Here is an 18468-nt window from a genome sequence, read left to right as displayed (position 1 = left end):
CCCTGCACAAAAAGCTTGAGAGACACCTGGATGGAGAGCACTATGGAAAGCTGTGTGGGTCTGATGCCTGGGGGGGGGGCGGCTCTGGGCTAGAGGTGACTATCTAGAGCCATCCACGTGGAGGTGGCCCTTGAGCATAAAACAGAAGAGGATGAGGAAAGGAAGGGCATAAAAAGTAAGAAAGATGAAATAATCCACAGAGCCTGGCATGAGGAACAAAAGACAAAGAAGTCTTGCAGCCAGAAATGTTGAAGTCCAGGGGGAAAATTGACCTACTATTACTTCTCCTTTCCCCTTGGTGAGGAGTCACCTCTCTGGCACACACTAGTTACTATCTGTCTTCTCTATCTCTCCTGATTTGACTTGGTCACATCAATCTACACTGGAGATATGGATGATTGATACAGTCAGGTGTGTTGACTCTCAAATGTGCCCTTCCAAGAGTAACACAATGAATTCAATGATAATCGAGTACAAACCTGAGAGGTCTTATAAGGCACAAAGAAACCTGAGGAGAGAGTAGGAGCTAAAATGGTAGTATAGAAGCCCACACTATAGAAGAAAGGACAATGAGAGAAACAGCTGGACCATATCAACTCTAGAGATAATACGGATATATTTCTTTGTTCTATTTCCTAATAACTTTTATTCACTCATACATTAACTCACTCATTAAAAAAATCCTGACTACTTAATTTCAGGTCTGGTGCTAAGTATAGGAAACAAAGCAGTAAGCGGGATTGATCCTTTATCTCTTTAAAAATCAGGGCATCTGGGTCCCTAAGGAAAATGTCCTCTATTTAAAGTACTTAATTCCTTGTCAACATACTGATACAAATCACTTTAATACTAGTTTTGAATGCGACCCAAATGACTTGTCTGTTATAAATTAGAAACCTCTGACAAAAGCATATGGAGCCCAAAGTCCTCCTAAAAGAGAAGTCTAATCTTGATGCTACATTTTAAAAGTCAATTACATTTGCTAACTCATGCTAAATTAACCACAGAACAAAGACTTTAATTCTGTGTTCTCCTGGTTTCTTAACCACTTTGAGGCTCTGAAGATGAATTCATAAAGACAAGCCTAATTTGTCTGACTAAAAAGCTGGGAATAACTATTCAGTATATCAATATAATTACAGCAACATTAATTTTCAAATTACATACATCAGTGACAGTAATTAAAAATAACACATACCTAATACTCACTTTTTAAGTGAGTATTCCAAAAGGGCATGACTGGGATGTGAGCAGACAGAAAGCCACACCCCATGCAGAAGTGACAGCTGCTAGGGCAGGGTGTTCCCACCTAAAATAGGGCTAGGAAATAGCCCAGCTATTTGCCTCAGAGTGGCAAAAAAAAAAAGAGAAAAATATTCTGCAAAATTAAAAGCACTACACATTCTTCAAGTCAGGAGTTTGAGTCTTCACAGTTAACAACAACTGCATCCCCTTCCAAGGCTCTGAGTTCAGATTCATTTACACAGATTACACACAGTTCTAGAAAATGGGCTGTGAGCCATGCATAGGAAGGGTGGTGCTTAAAGGGGGAACAAGTCAGGAAGGACAGAAGGAGAGGCCAGCCTCCAAGTTAGTGACCACAAAACCCTGGAGGATACAGTGGGTCCCGGGAAGCAGGACCAGAGAAAAAGAGGCAACAGATGTGTAAGCGGTTTTTGTTTCTTTGTTGTTTTGTTTTGTTTTTAGGTTCAAGAACTAACATCAAAAGTGATTTACTTTTAAATTTCACTGTGTAAATTAAACACTAAGTTATAAAAAGGCATATATATATATATATATATATATATATATATATATATATATATATATATATATGCATTCAACGGCTCATTAAAATAAAAGGCCCATCTATTCTTTTGGCCTTTTATTGATTCTGACCACAAAATTATAAAACATCATGTTTACTATGGATACATTAATACTAACCAAGTACTTTTCACTTATCATCTCCCATAAATATCCTCAAATGAAATTATTATGGGCTGAGAGATGACTCAGCAGGTACAGTTCTTGCTGCACAAGTGTGAGGCCAGGGTTCTGATTCCCAGCACCCACACAAAAGCCAAGGAGCACTGGCCATAATCCCAGTGCTCAGAAAGTGGAGACAAGGAATCCCGAAGTAAGCTAGATAGCTTGACTAGACAAAATGGCAATAACCAGCTTCAGCTGAAAGATAAGGTAGTGTGATCAAGGAAGAAAGCTGACATCAAACCTAGGTGCATGGGAACACACACACACACACACACACACACACACACAGAGAGAGAGAGAGAGAGAGAGAGAGAGAGAGAGAGAGAGAGAGAGAGAGAGAGAGAGAGTCAAAAAAGGGAAGGATTATCATATAGTACCATATGGATGGCAGCAATGAAAAGCAGTAACTCGACAGTCTGGTGTGATGATGCTACAACAAGCAGTTTTACTATCAGACAAATGTGGTTTTGAGCCAGATTCTGCCATTAACTGGTGGTTATTAAACTCTCTAAACTTAAATGAGCTATTGTGAGGATTAAAGAAAATAACCCATGCAAGATTACAATGATTTGCACATGGTGATGCAGGAAGGGCAACCCATGCACACAGCAGTGAGCAAGTTGAAGTCCATCTTTAAACATCCCATGGTACTCGGTTCATTTTAGCAGAAACAAAGATTTTTAGCAGATGGCCTTGGTAGGAAGCTAGTAGCAAAACACCTGGTAGAGACTATTTGACACAACTTGCCAAAATAAAAGGCCTCATAAATTCTGGGTATGTGATAATAACCACCTATCTGTGGCTCTGTACCTAAATGTCACCTGCTCTGATTTGCATTGCTTGATTTATGTATTACTAGGCTGTTTGTTCTCTTTGGCAACATGTGATGAATGGTCTAAGCATAACCATCAACATTTGGTTAAAAACAACAACAACAACAACAAAAAGAAGTGGGATCATTTAGTGCCCAATCATTTGTTGCTACCAGATTGCTCTCTATGGCATCTGTATTCTCCTTTTCTTGAGAATCAAGAGATGAGAGAGCAGAACCATCCAGCTCTTTCTACCAACTTTGAAGACAAAAGTTTCCAAAAGAGATCCAGTTTGCTAAGAGAACCATTACTCTTCCAACAGCCTGATGCTAACACACTTTGACAATCATACTAATTAGAGAAAGCTCTTTGTCAATTGTGGTCCTTAGCTGGTTGTCTAATAGAGAATGCTTTTATCTGCAACATAAAGAGGTCTTTTTATTTTAATTATGTTGTCAGATGTAATTATGGAAAACTGGGTATAAATGAGATTATGGGCTCTATCCTGAGGGGCAAACTAACACAAGGAACTTGTCTTCTATTTTAGCAAATAAGGTCAGCTGGCAATGTTGTTTTCCCTCCAATTTTAATGAACTGTACAATGTTTTAAAGTGCATTTTTATAAAAGCAACAATTAGTGAAATCAGCTTAAACACAGTTAATGGAAATTTAAACATTAAAACCACACCGCATCCTTCTCCTGATAAATTTTAATTTTTAGATTATGAAATATTACAGATAAGCAGAAAACAATAAAATTGAATCTACCAGCAATACTTATCAGACTTTATTGCTTTGTTATAGTTTCTTCAGAGTACTCTGTATGTTTTTCAAAAACTGACACAGCAGCAGCTAGGGTGTGGGGCTGAGTGATAGACTGCATGCATGAGTGTCTGGATTCAGTCAATCCACAGTGCCAACAAACAGAACAAATCCTACTCCACACCCATCACCATCCCTCTTCCATTCTTCATCCTCAAGACTGACTGGAGTCTTGAAGCTAATACATATTATTCTTGTTCTTTCTTTTGTTTGTTTGTTTGGTTAGTTAGGTTTTTTTGTTTTTGATTTTTACTTCAACTATGTGTGTATCCAAAAATGGTAGACACAGTTCTAAAGCTTTGTGTACATTGTATGTAAATGCTAACATGGTAGGTAGCACTTGGCTACTTATTCATTATGCAACGTGCTTTTAGATTTGTTGGTCTTCACACATGTAGTTGTAGCTATGTGCTAATTTACATTAGCATGGTCTAATTATCTTTCATTTCATATATTTCAACTTTTATTTTCCTTAAATCACTGGTCAGCTGAACATCCCTATGTCAATATTTATATATAAAGCAAGCTTCGGGAGTCACACAATATACAAATATTTGACGTTAACAACCATTGCTATATTGCTTTCCTAAATCACATATTAATTTATCTTCTCAGAAGTTCTTGTCTTTTCCCTATCTTCAAACACTTGGGTACAGTATAGTTACTCAAAGTCCACAGTTCAAATAAGAATTCACTTCTGCTGCATATTCTGTGGCCTTGGACAAATATACAGTGGTCTGTATTCACATTAAGAGCATCACAGTATTTTCACTTCCCTAAACCCCCCCCATGTTTTGCCTGCCTACTTTGGAAGATGTTTTTCTTGTTACTGATACCATAGATTTTTTTCCTTTCTAACATGTCATCTGTGGACTCAGCCAGTGTACAGCCTTTTCAGTTTGGCTTCTTTCAACTTGGTGGTATATGTTTAAGGTCCCCATGGTCTTTCCATGACTTGATAGCTCATTTCTTTTAGTTGAGTAATATTTTCAATATCTGGGTGGATCAGTTATTTTATTCACCTACTAAAGGTGATATCTTGGTTGCTTCTACAATTAAAAAATATGAATAAAGCACCTAGAAACATTCTTGTTCAGGTTTTTGTGTGGATATAAGTTTTAATTCCTTTGTGTAATACCAAGGAAAGCATATGATAAGAACATGTTTTATAAGAAACTGTCAGAGCTGGAAATATAGCTCAGTGGTTAAGAATATTGAATTTTTTCCAGAGGACCTGGGTCCTATTCCCAAAACCCACAGGGTGAACCCTAACACCCTGTAACTTCAGGTCCAGAGGATAGAATGCCCTCTTTGACCTCCATAGGCACTACATGCATGTACAGACATACATGCAGGCAAAATACCCATGTACACAAAAGTGAATAAATAAATAAACCACTTTAAAAATAAAATAAACTATCAAACTGTCTTCCAAAGTGGCTATACCAATGTGCATCACCACCCATAATATATATGAATTCCTATTTCCACATCCTTGCCTGCACTTGGTAATCTTCCTATGGTCTGTGACCACTAACTGCAGGTGAAGCCCTCCTTACGAACATCATATCTCCATGCTAAGCAGACACACCCACCCACCCACCACATACATTTCTAAACGTCTTCTAAGAAGTGTGTTTCTCCTAATCTAAAATCACCCATATGGTGCTTACTAACAATAACAACAAATCTTATCTACCCATAGCAGCTTGCCTTGCCTATTCCAACAAACTTACCAGGACTCTCCAAACTATGCCACATATGTAAGGATACATGATTTATAAAGACTAATAAAAAAGAATAGACAATAGCAATGTTCACTGAGCTTAAAAAGTATTGATAGCTATTGCCCAATCAATATAACACTCAAATCATCCAGAGACCAATGAACCCCTGAAAATTCCATACTGCTCCCCTCATTTCCTGGTGCTGACTGGGCACTGGCCACTCCAACATATGCCACTTTATTTCCATGCCATTGATTAAGAAACTACACAAAGTAGAGAATTTTTTGTTTCTGCAAATATGTATTCATTTTTTAATAAAATCAATGCTTTAGGCCTACAACTAACAGTCATTGTCTTTCTGAAGAACAAATTAATTTGTGAAAGTAGCTGTGGGGGATCTTACCACATGCCTTGACTCAGTGGAGCAAAGTCAACCTGAAAGGCTATGAATTTTTAAAGTGCAAGTTTTACCAACCTCTATGCATATACTCTTAGAAAAAAAATAAAAAATGTTCCTAACACAATAAAAATGAGTTGAGAAATGGTCACAAGTCTAGACATATATTTTGAGCTGCTACTGCTCACCCAAATTTTAGCATTGAAACTTGGATACCTCTGCTCTTCCAAGCAAGTTCCTCTGAACATCTTTCCATGGAAGGTACAACTTGGAATAAATGAAAAAGCATTTACTATTGTCACATGAGAGGAAAGGAGTGAGATGGGAGGAAAACTCCCATCAGCCAGAAAAGAGACTTACTGGACAGAAGTAGGTATTCTCCACAATGTGATTGGCCACCATGCTGTTCTCAGCAGAGAGAGACATTATAAACAGCAAAGCATCCCGAGCTTGCTGGCCTACTGTGCCCTCTCGATGAATGAAGGGTATGAGAAGAGAGAAAATGAGGAAGTTGGCAGCCCCTTGGTCCTCACTGGTGTGGAAGAAGAGTTCCAGAATGGATGGATCTTTGGCAAGGATAGAGCAGAGCTGGTTAAGCAGGACGACTAGCTTCCTCTCCACAGCTGGGGTGGCTGTTCCTGAACAGGAGCTCAGCAACATCATCAGGGGCTTCAGGATGGGCTTATGATGCAGCAGAGGCTGGTATGACTGGGTGACCAACATTTCATACATCTTTAGCTGCTCGATTTTGGTTTCGTCGGTGAATTCCCGTCTCAGGCTCCAAAGGAAGAGCTTTTCCATGATATTCTCACAGACCACAAATTCCAGAATTGGCCCCATGGCCGCATCCTTGGCTTGTTCTTCAATGAGCAGAAACAGCATGTGTTCTACATAGTTCTGCACAGCGCTGGCCTCGTCTGGGGGGATGGACCCATGTTTTGCCTGGGTGTTCTTCAAGGGGTCATGCTTCTCTAAAATCTTCACAACCTGCAACACATCAACCACCTGTCAGCCACTGCTGTTCACCATAATTCCCAAAACACAACACCACTGTTTTTTACTAAATTGGCACAAAAACACAGGAGCCATTGGATACAAAATATCTTTAATTATCAAATATGCCAATAGTACAAAGGTTAAGAAAGGCCCCCAAAATGCAAAAAGTAGTAATTACTTTTGTATTCAAAGAGAAAACAAGTTACTTTTCCTCTAAACTATCTATAACATTGACATTACTTTTGAAGTTTCAAATGCATTAAACAAGTAAAGAGAAACCTGGCTACCCATACTCTCCCATAAGTGCAGTTGTTCTGCAGACTTCAGCTCTTGGCGAACACCGTGACTCACTTCTCCGCTGGGACAGGCACCTTCCCTCTCCCACCAGCACAGCAATGGGAACAATAATAGAAAGTGAGAGACAGTAGGTATGGCACAAGTAGAATTGATTTCTAACAGAAAGAACCAAAATCTGGAGTATGAGCATCTTGTTCTTTTAGCCAAAATAAATAAACAAATAAATAAATACCTCTCTGAAATAATAAATTACAAAACAAATTTCTTAATTGGAGTGATATAAAAGTTTTGGACATAGTGATTAAAAACAGTTAAAGAAACAAAATTAGACACTACCTAACACATAGGTAAGGTAAACAGATTCTGTTCAGTATCTGTATAGGTCATGCCTTGGTTTCTTTCTTTTCCTTCCCACTGCTAGAATCTGAAGTTTCTGACCTCACTGTCCACCGATACTTCTACTTGGGTGCCTGGAAATGTAAACAATTTTATATCTTAATTTCCATTTACCTTAGTGACATAGGATATCATTTACTCCCTTTAAAATACTCCATCTGGGCCAGGCGTTTCTGGCACACGCCTCTAATCCCAGCACTTGGGAGGCAGAGGCAGTCACATCTCTGTGAGTTCGAGGCCAGCCTGGTCTCCAGAGCGAGTGCCAGGATAGGCTCCAAAGCTACAGAGAGAAACCCAGTCTTGGAAAAAGCAAAACAAAACAAAACAAAACAAAAAAAACAAAAAACAAAAAACTCCACCTGGTAGTTTTTAAACTAGATGGCATTTTATCAATGACTCTATCTTTGCTTCTGTTTGCTTTTCTGAGCAGCATATAATGCAATGTTTGCCTTCGGCAGTTCCCTCCTAGCCCAGTTCTATGATGTGTTGTTACATGTTCTGTATTTAGGTAACAGTTTTTTCAAGTTGTTGCAGAAGCTGGAAAATCTACAATGTCATGTCAGCATGCATGAGCAATAAGGGAAATTATTTCTCAGGAAAAGGTCTCCATTTCTCACCTGTCAAAAGCATGAGAAAGGAATCTTTGTGGACCAGGTAAGTATATCCTGACAGAATGAATTTCCACACTCTCTGTGATCTCTATCAATTTTCATCATAAAGTTGATAATACTGTTTCACAAAGGAAACACTGACCCCAACACTTTTGAGTTGACATTTTTCATTAGGAAGGGCATTTCTTGATCAGCTACCCAAATAATATATGGCCTATTGATGGGTGGCCACAAGGCTGCCACAGGACATCCTCCTTGCCTCCTATCTCCTGAGAGGAGCTACTACCCTACACCTTCTCAGGGGCTGCAGAATTTCATGCAGGCCTACTGAGCTTACCTTGAGAATATCTACAGAGAGGAAAATAGTAACACACTGGTCCTTCAGGGGCTTTCACTTCAATACCACACACTCTTCAGCCCCCAAAGTCCCTAACTTGAAGGTTCTATGTTCTGAAGAACAAATCAGCTTGTGATTTGTCAGTGCTATGATTTCAAAGTCCATGTGTTGAGTCTACCCTGTGAGAACTATATTTAGAGCTAGGCTTCCAGGTAAAGTGTGATTACATTTCTCACTCCGCTCAGACTGTGTAAACTGTTTAAACCTGAGACTGCTTTATATACTGGTAGTAGCATGCCAAATCACCTTAGTCTTTCTAAAAAAAAAGTAATCTGGAAATGTGTAACAACAGTTATGAAATTGTTCTTGCCCTTTGACTAATATGATTTAAGGGGAAATGCCTAAAATGTTTGTGTCAACACTCTTTTCCAATAATGAGAAATAAAAATACTAATGATCCAGGTGGTCAAGAATAAGAGAATTATAATCAAAATACATCACTATACAATTTAACTACTGTAGTGTAAGTGATCATATTATCACACACAAATTATTTACATATGTTTGTGAGCAATTTGCCAAAAAGCAAACATGGGGCTAGAAGATGGCTCGTCACTTAAGAGCACTGATTGTAAAGGATCCAGGTTCAGTTCCCTAAATTCACATAGCAGCTCACAGTCCTCTGAACTCCAGTTCCAGGAAGTCCAGCATCCTCTTCTGACCTGTGTAGATACCAGATACATACAATGCACACACCCACATGCAGGCAAACACTTATATGCATAAAATAAATCATTAAAAAATTAAGAAAAGCAAACAAGGCTGGGCATTAGCACATGCCTGTAATCCCAACACATAGAAAGTGGATCACAAGTTCATGGCCAGCATGGCCAGAGAGTTCCTGTCCAACAAAACAAAAAGGGAGGGAAGGCAAAGGAAGGAACAAAGATAAATTAGATTTTAAGATCAATTAGTTCTTTGCTGTAAGTTGCTGTGAGTTCATACTATAAATAAAAAAAGAAAGCAAAAAATTTTGTATTAATGTCTAAAAAGAGGAAAATACTGATTTATAACAATTATTGAAAATCCAATTCTCTAGAATGCCTAAGCAATATACATTTATAAATAAGGATGTACATTTATACATGTTTAAGCAAATATTTATTGTGTACCTAATGTATTTGTGCAATATACAGCAAAACAATTCATATTACCACAAATCACTTTCTTCTCTCTAATTAACATGTATTTATACATATTATTGATTCCAATTCAGGAACCCTACTACTGAGCTACATTCCCAGTCCTATTAGAAGACATCTTTAAAAAAGAACTGAGCTAGGCATCTGTTGTACAATATTATTTTAAGATGTTACTTTCATTTATGCTGTGAAATATTTGCTTAATGATGCAAAGATGTGTTGCATTCTTTTATGTTGCATTTGTTTAACTCTGTGAAGCTGTGCTACTTTACTTGTCTAAAACACCTGATTGATCTAAGAAAGAGTTGAATGGCCAATAGCTGGGCAGAAGAGAGAAATGGGTGAGGCTGGCAGGCAGAGTGAATAAATGAGAGAGGGAAGAAGGCAGAGCAAAAAAAAAAAAAAAAGGAGAGGAGGATGTCAGCGGCCAGCCACCCAGCCAGCAATGGAATAAGAAATAAAGAAAGATATATAGAATAGAGAAAGATAAAAGTGTAGAGGCAAAAGGTAGACAGGATAATTTAAGAAAAGCTGGCTAGAAATAAACAAATCTAAGACAAGGGCATTCATAAGTTAGAATAACACTCCATGTGTTTATTTGGGAGCTGGAGGTCGGACCCTCAAAGAATAAAAAGAAAAAGAAAAAAAAAAAAAAACTACAGAGCATGGTGCCGCATACCTTTAATTTCAGCACTTTGGAGGCAAAGGCAGGCAGCCCTCTGTGATTCAAGGCTGGAATGGTCTACACAATGAGTTCCAAACTAGCCAGGGATACATAAAGAGACCCTGTTTCTTAGAGAGAAAGAGAGGAGGAGGGAGGAAAGGAGGGAAGGAAGAGAACAGAGAATTTTATGACAGAATGAAAATTGCAGAGCCACTTGTAGTTTTTAAATTATGTTTTAAATTATGTGTTTGTGTAGGTATGTGAACGTGCAAGCAGGTGCCTGTGGAACTCAGGAGGTGTCAACTCCCCTAGAGCCAAAGTTATAGGCACTTGTGAGCTACCTGATGTGGGTACTAGGAACTGAATTCTCTGCAAGAGCAGTAGTACTCTTAAACACCGAGCCATCTCAAGCCCCTGTTTAGTAGTTTTTAAAATTAGTAAGTTATCTCTCCTTAGCCAGGGCAGCTCCTTTTGACAGCCTTCTGGTAAGTGGGCCGAGAACCCTGAGAACAGAATTTTAATAACCTGCTATAGCCTAGAAGGGAGAGCCACCCTGGATCTCCTTGACTAACTCCCACCCCTGGCCTGCAGTAGTCTTACTGCATGGGAAATGCATGTGTTACAACCAAGGCTGTGAGTCACAGAGCACCCACATTTGGCAAGTACTGACTGCCTTTGTGCCCATGTTGTTACAAATACTGAGCCTCACTTCTCAGTAGGCCATTCCCAGGCTCTCCCTCCTTCTCCTCCCTTCCCTGCCAGTAGATGTACCTGTAACCAGCTTTTCAAGTAGGTTCTGAGGCCACACCTGGAATTGGCTCCAACCCTAGCAGAAGCCTTAGAAGCTTCCAGGCAAGAACTCATTCTGCACTGAAATGCCTATCCAAACGGTACCAAGATCCTCTCAAATTGCTGCAGTCTGACCCCTGGTGTGATTTGAACTTTCCCTGTCCTTTCCTTTTGTGCCCTATCTTCATGCCACTGCTATTGTTGTTTCCAGTTTCTCTGCTTGCTGCCTAGTTTTAGTCACTACACTGACTCTAACTGGTAGATGGTGAAGCTGCACATTGTGCCTCCTGCGGCTTAGCCCTTGCTGTGATTATCTGCTATGTTGCTCAAGCCTCTTCTCGGGTGTTTACCATCAATCTAGGGATTCCAATCAGAAGGGAAAACTCAACTAATAAGGCTGGAAGAGTCAAGGCAGGAGAGAGACTAAAAGCAAACAAAGTATACATTGTAAAAATCTCCTTTACAAGACAAGTCCACTGCATTAAGCTGGAAATCATATTTAATAAACTAATTGGCACATGATATAAGTCCATAGTCATGAAGTAAACCAATTCAGTTAAAAATAATAAATGTACTGATCACAACTAGATATGTTTCTCATCTCTAGGGGGCACATGTATATAACACCAATTAATAAAAGACCCAGAGACTGATATTAGGGTTCAAACTTCAAGCTGAATATCAGAAAAGCAAAGCAACTGGCCACTAGCTCTCACCTCTAGCTCAGGCTGAAAGGGCTGATCCTGTCTCCACGTGCTCTCACCAAGCCTCAGACTATAACCTCTCCTCAGTGTGGCTGGAGAATGAATGCCTCTCTGAGACCTTGCTCCTGTCTTACATATTTCCCTAATGTTGGGATTAAAGGTGTGGGCTATAATTCTCTTTTAGACTGATTCACTCTTGTGTAGATCTGGGTGGCCTCGAACTCACAGAGATCTGTCTATCTCTTAATCCTGAGTCCTAGGATTAAAGGTGTGTACCGACACCTCCTAGTTTCTGGCTGCTGGGATTAAAGGTGTGTGCCTGGCTTCTATGGCCTGTGGCTGACTTTGCTTTCTGAATCCTCAGTCAAGCTTTAATAAATTATAAATAATATATCACTACATGTGTGGAATATGAACCTGGATCATAGTTGTTTCCATATATAAATTAACATAATTCAAAAGTAAACACAAAATAAACAGTGTGAACAATGGCTTTCAAATAACCATCAATTCAAAATAGATAAATTTAACCAAATTTCAAAGCCATTTGACCTTTAGATTGGAGTGCTATTAAGGATAAGATTTTTAAATGGCCTATTTCTTTCATAAGATGTCCCTACCCATGGTTTCTAATATGGCCCCACCCTCCCTCCTTCCCTCTCTCCTTCCTTCCTGTCTGTCTGTCTGCCCATATTTTCAGAATGGGAGTTTGAACTCAGGGCCTTGCCTTGTGGTGGGCATGTGCTCTACCATTAAAAGCTATAATCTGAGTCTTTTGTTTTGTTATTTCTGTTGTTTGTTTGTTTGTTTTGAGTTTTAAGACAGAATCTAAGTTGCCTGGGCTGGCCTTGAACTGCTCTGTAGCTCAAGTTCATCTTGAATTTGTAGTCTTAAGTTGCTGGAATTACAAGCATATGCCACTGTGCCTGGCTTCATTTCTTCTAATAGTAAAACTATAATCCCCTTGAAAATTTGTTTACTTACTCTACTTGCATAAAATCAGCTCTAGTAAGAAGCTGCATGGGCTTGTCTGAATTTGGGATTTTAAAATATGATAAAGGCAGGGTGGTGCACACCTATAACCCCAACACTTGAGAAGCAGAGGCAGGAGGACCAAGAGTTCAAAGCCAATGTGAGCTACATGAATCCTTGTTCAAAAAACAAAAAGGGGCTGAAGACACAGACCCTACTGGAGAAACTGCTACTGCTGTGTTGCTAAGTGCCTGCTAATGCTTTCTAATTATTTGTTTATGCTACTGTTTTATTCAAAGAAATTTCTTTCTGCAGGAGTCAATAGGAATGAAAGGAGAACAGAACAGGGTAGTCAGAGGTGAATATGATAAAAATGCATGATACTACACATATGAAACTTATTATTATGTATAATTAATACATACTGTCTTAGGGTTTCTATTTCAGTAATTAAAAAAAAAACATGACTATCAGTGATAGAGGAAACGGGTTATTTCATCTTACAATTTGCAGTTCATCATCCAAGTCAGGGAAGGAAGTCAAAGCAGGAACCTGGAGGCAGGAGCTGATGCAGAGGCCATGGAGGAACATTCCTTACTGCCTTGCTTCATGTGGCTTGCTTTCTTATACAACCCAGGACCAGGTCCAGGGTTGGCACTGCCCATAATGAGTTGGTCTTCCTACATCAATCATTAGTTAAGAAAAGGTACTACAGATTTGCCTACACGTGTCTTACAGAGGCCTTTTCTCAATTGTGAGGCCCTCTTTCCAAATATCTCTAACTTATGTCAAGTTCACAATAACTCAGCCAGGACTCTTGCTAATAAAAATCCCCCTTTTTAAGATAAATAAGAGCTATGAAGAGAACACAGGAAGAAAGATTTAAGTAAAAATACTGAACAGAACATTAGCCTCAGCCGCACCACAAATGAGACTTATTGGTGAGTAGGCAACAGAGCTGCAGACATTGCAGCAGGCTCATCCACTTCAGAAGCATCAGCTGAAGGTTCTCTCTTAGGAAGCATGGCTTTTGTCCACTTTCAGCTGTCAAGTTTAAGGCACTTGTAAAGCTGGAAAGAGACATAAGTACTTAAAATGTTGGTGGACATCAATTTTCTAAGATACTCAAAAGATTAATCAGGGCTTTCTAAACTTTCCATCTCCCTAAGGCCGCAGTGTTCTTTGTCATTTAGTCTGTGACAAGACGCATACTGAAAGTAAAGCTAAACAGAGCAAGGAAATAAAATGCAAATACACATGTCAAATCCATGCATTATGTTCTATATTCTTTAATGGGCTCAGGGTACTCAGAGCACTACATGATATACTAGACCTAAAACCCACCCTCTAGTTTTCACTGTGGTGGGAAGGTATTTGACATAAACAGTCTACAAGGCTCTATTTTTTTCTCACTGCCATCCCTTTCTGAGAGGAAGATAAAAAACCCTGTACTTTCTTCCTCAAGCATCATACTTCACTATGGTCCTGATGCTTGCTTGATTGCTTGCTTTTGCACAGGGTCTCCCTATTAGTCCAGGGTAGCCCTAAATTCATGATCCTCCTGCCTCAGCCACCCAAGGGCTAGCATTATAAACATGTGTCATTATGCCCAGCTTTCTTTAATTTTTAAAAACTTATTTCCTCTGTATTTAATAGAGTGAGGCCCATAAGTCACACAGTATAAGCATGCTATAAAATAAACAAAAAAATCTTTAAAGACAGCTTTTTTTTTTTTGCAAATGTCTATAAAAATCTAACGCAAGTACACACTTGTCCTTATCCCTGTAGGTAAATCCAAAGGTCTTCCTGGAAGCATACTATACAGTGTTTTAAAATTAGTACATGTTTAAAGTGGCTTCCTAAACTGCCTAGGTCTTCTAAAACTATGTTTCTTATTGCCTTGCTGTTCAGTAGTTTATTGAGATATGTCATACTACAATATGTCACACTCTGTTGTGAGCACCGGAAACACAAATACATGATTAATAGCCTTTGGTACTGAGGAGCTTCACAATGGTGCTGGGGAGAAGATGTTACAAACACCACTGTAATATAAGGAGTCTGATGCAACAGTAAAAGAAAGCTTGTGGTGCTGGCAGGCACAGAGTAAAAACATGAAAGAGAGCTGAGCAAGTGTCCAGGGGAAATGATGTCCCCAGTGAGTCCTGTAGAAAGTAGCATTTAACCAGATGGAGGAATACTCAACCAGAAAGAACAGCAAGTACTTCAGGCACAGAGTCACAGGACATTTGCCAAGGATGATGATGGACACAAATGCCAAGCAACTTCACTTCTGGAGTGACAGAAGTTAGGATCTAAGGAAGTGTTGGTGCCATCCTGGCCTGTGGGTGGGCATAAACCATAGGAAAGTCCAACTAGAGGGAAGACAGACAGATCTGGATTTTATGTCTACTGTTCTGGTGACTTAAGATACAAGACAACCACTCAAGAAGGTTAGTGGAAGCATGGACCAGGCTCAACTTCCTAAGCCTGCATTCTCCAATGTCACTATAAGAAGAAGGCCACTCCTGGGTGTCTGTGGAACACCCTTCTATCATGACATCATGCCCATGGGATTTTGGAAATTCAAGTGCATTACCAGGCCACCCAAGGCCTCACTCCTAGAATGATGGACTGCCTTGGATAGGAGCCAAGCTAGTTGTAGAACTAGCTGCCCTTGACAGTAGAGGCCAAGAGAGAAAGCAGCCATCCTTCTCTCTCCATCCATGTTAACTCTGTAACTCAAGCTCTGACATAGAAGCGACTCATAAATAGTACAACAGAGCCTGTCAAATGCATGACAGTTATGTTGAATTTATACTGAAGTATCCTAACAAAGATGAATTCTAGATAGCACAAACTTTTGCTGCCTTCATTTTTCCTAATTTATGATATACAAAAGTATTGTACTGAGCAGTTAATGGCACACTCCAGTAAATGCAATGTGGCTGTCGGTACTGACTGTGGCATGTTTTCTAGAGTTTTTTCAGGTTGTCTTGGTTGCCTCAGAGGCCTGGGAGGGTACAGACACAGAAGGTACAGATGTACATATCTGAGTTTAGATTGTTTCCCCTAAGTTTGCCTTTACTCACCCAACCAGGAGATGCTACGCTGAAGAGCCAAGGTATGCAAGTCCAGAGATGAATGTGCAACAGCCAGTCCTCCTGACAGCTGAAGGACTCACTCCCAGCCCACATCTCTGCCTTGCCCTCATTTTTTGCCTTCCCCCACCTTCTTTTTCACCAAAAAAGTCAAAACAGAGCATTTATTACCAACATCCCTCCTAAAATGTTCCCTTCCTCTGACATCAGAACTTTTTCCATAGCCAAACTGCCCAAACTATGACTTTCTTTACCACTCCCACCCATAACAGCCCTTTTTCTTGACTTAATTCCTGTAGCTGTCCCACCTAGGATGCTCCAGAGATGCACTTGAGCTGTTGGCTAACTCAGCCTCTGTGGGAAAACAGCCACTTAGATACCCACATGCATTTATTTCCCAACTAGTATTTCAATTCTACAGTTTATAGGCAGGTCCACGGAGCCTCTGCAGACAGAGACTGGGGGCATTTTCCAGACTTATTTAGAATGAAAAGCTAAGTGTAAAGAGATTAATTAAAAGACCCTTTCCTTCATTCTTAAAAAAAAATCAAATCAAAGTTAAGGAAATGGCTGAACTATTCTAAGACAAGCTCACACTTTATAAAGGGAATTGTTTAATGACTAACATCATTCCAACTCTGACAAGATATTCTCATCTTAAGCTCAAGATATTTCAGCAGGAAGGTGCTAAACACCTGCATTGTGCTTCAGATAATCCACAATGTCTGAAAATGCTGAAGCTATTCATACTGGATATGGAGATAACTAATAGTATCCTGGGACCAATATTTACCGCCAACAATGTGAAAAGAAGGTAGACACATTCCTGACAAAGGACATTCTCACTCCACTTGCTTTGGAGAAAGAGGCCAGACTCAGCTGGGTAGATGATCTACATACACAAGAGGTCAGTGATGTATCTGTGTCTCTAAGAGCAGCACAGAAAGCCAAATGGGTCACATCGAAGTAACCTCAGAAGGAATATTCGTAGTATACGCAAACACAGTGGGCCTCAGAGCAAAGATTTCACATTCCAAAGGTAGACTCCATCAGTCAAATGAATAGCAAGCTGAAAATGCCATCAGTGTGGTAATCCATTAAAAAATGGGCATAAAGAATTAAATAAAGTAAATATACAAGCATGTAATACACAGCAATACACAGATGCACTGTAGATCGAATAAGCACAAAATAAATGGTTCAAACAGATAAAGATAAGAAGCAGGCCTTCTGAGGACTGTTGGCAACATCTCTTGGGGTTCACTAGCTGACTTCAGAGCCATTGCTTTAAAATGCTTTAAAAGTTACAAAGCCAAAGGCAGTTTTATCTAATTATGAAGAATAACCCTGAATTACTTTCTTTCCTTCACCATAGTAGAGGTGCCCTCAAAGCCTACAGTAAACCCATTAAAATCTGAACAATAACTCAGAGTAATGGAAAGGCAGGGGAAAAAATCATGGAAGCTTTACATTGGATAGTGAAAAGCAACTACAAGGTGTGAACAATCCAGAAGCAGAATTGATTTTGCCCCTTTTGATCTAAACTGTGTCCCCTATAATTGCTGTGATTTACAGGCTCAGGGCTTTAACCCATGTGTTGTTTCCGGACACAAGAAGGAACCTGGTAGTCATTAAAAAACTGTCACATAAATAGCCACTTACCAGCTCACCTGGGGAGTATAACATTGAACAAGTAGCAAAGAATACCAATTCTGCCTATTTTACTACCTGCAAGGTCCCTGAGGAAAGGGGCAGACTGGTAAATTTTCTAAACATTCATCCCTTAATTATCCACACCAGAAGATCAGAGAAAAGCTACAGAGAAGTCAAAATGAATCATCCATAAAAACTAATCTGCTAAGTAAAGAAGATGAGGACTCAGGCATAGCTGGACAGCTCTCCTTACATCGAATGGAGTCCACAGGCCTGAAGATGGCAGAGTACTGAAATCAGACCCGTGAGCTTTTGACTTAAGAGATTGAGGCCTGAGTATCAAGGTCTGGCTTGGTAATTCACTGACTGCAGAACCTTTGGACTGTCCTTTACTCTCCATTCTCTACTAACTGCCTTGTTGGTTTCTAGCAAAGATTAAATGATATAGAACATTTGAAGTATATAGTAAGTGCTCCACAAGCAAGTCCTTTGTGAAAATGGTGTTTTTAATCAGATACATACTACAGGAAAACAGGGAGAAAATCTGCTTTTCTCTTGACTGAACGGGCCTGTCCTACCCAGTGTTTCTAGAAAGCCAGCTAGCTGTCACTGAGTAGGAAATCTTGGCTCAGTATGGCAGAAGCTGGGAAGCTAATGAGACCAGCAGAGGAGGTGGAGGTCATTTATTACCTGTGCCCAGTGGTTCTTAAACACAATCATGCATGTTTCTGGGTCAACTCCCTTCAGGCTGACAGCCTGCTGGAGTTTGCTTTCTGTCGAAACTGATGACATCATAAACCTTTGACACTTCTAAGTCATATCTAATTTTCAAGAAAATGTTGTAGGCAGTCATTAACTTCACGTATCATGTTAAAATTGTAACTTCTTCACTCTTCATGGTCACTTTCCAAAACCTGTAATGACAATAACAAAAAAAATGCATCTTATGTTAATATATTAAACAGGACACTGACTACTAATTTAAATAAAAGGATA

At 39.5% G+C, this 18468-nt stretch overlaps 1 protein-coding gene across 2 annotated transcripts in view; it reads right to left on the bottom strand.

The window, feature by feature from the left end:
- The window catches only part of Fam160a1 (family with sequence similarity 160 member A1), an 84899-nt gene extending 66632 nt beyond the window's left edge, over positions 1 to 18267 (bottom strand). For both annotated transcript variants that reach the window (XM_035450333.1, XM_035450332.1), the window contains exons 1-2: positions 18163 to 18267; positions 6111 to 6737 (exon numbers count right to left, since the gene is read on the bottom strand). In XM_035450333.1, coding sequence (XP_035306224.1) covers positions 6111 to 6737; positions 18163 to 18267 — 732 coding nt within the window. The remainder of the gene's footprint in view (positions 1 to 6110; positions 6738 to 18162) is intronic.
- Positions 18268 to 18468: the final 201 nt, after the last annotated feature.

This window comes from Cricetulus griseus (genome assembly GCF_003668045.3).
Source record: "Cricetulus griseus strain 17A/GY chromosome 1 unlocalized genomic scaffold, alternate assembly CriGri-PICRH-1.0 chr1_0, whole genome shotgun sequence".
NCBI classification, from domain to species: domain Eukaryota; kingdom Metazoa; phylum Chordata; class Mammalia; order Rodentia; family Cricetidae; genus Cricetulus; species Cricetulus griseus.
Note: the sequence above shows the minus strand (reverse complement) of the source record. Positions and strands in the feature narration are given on the sequence as shown.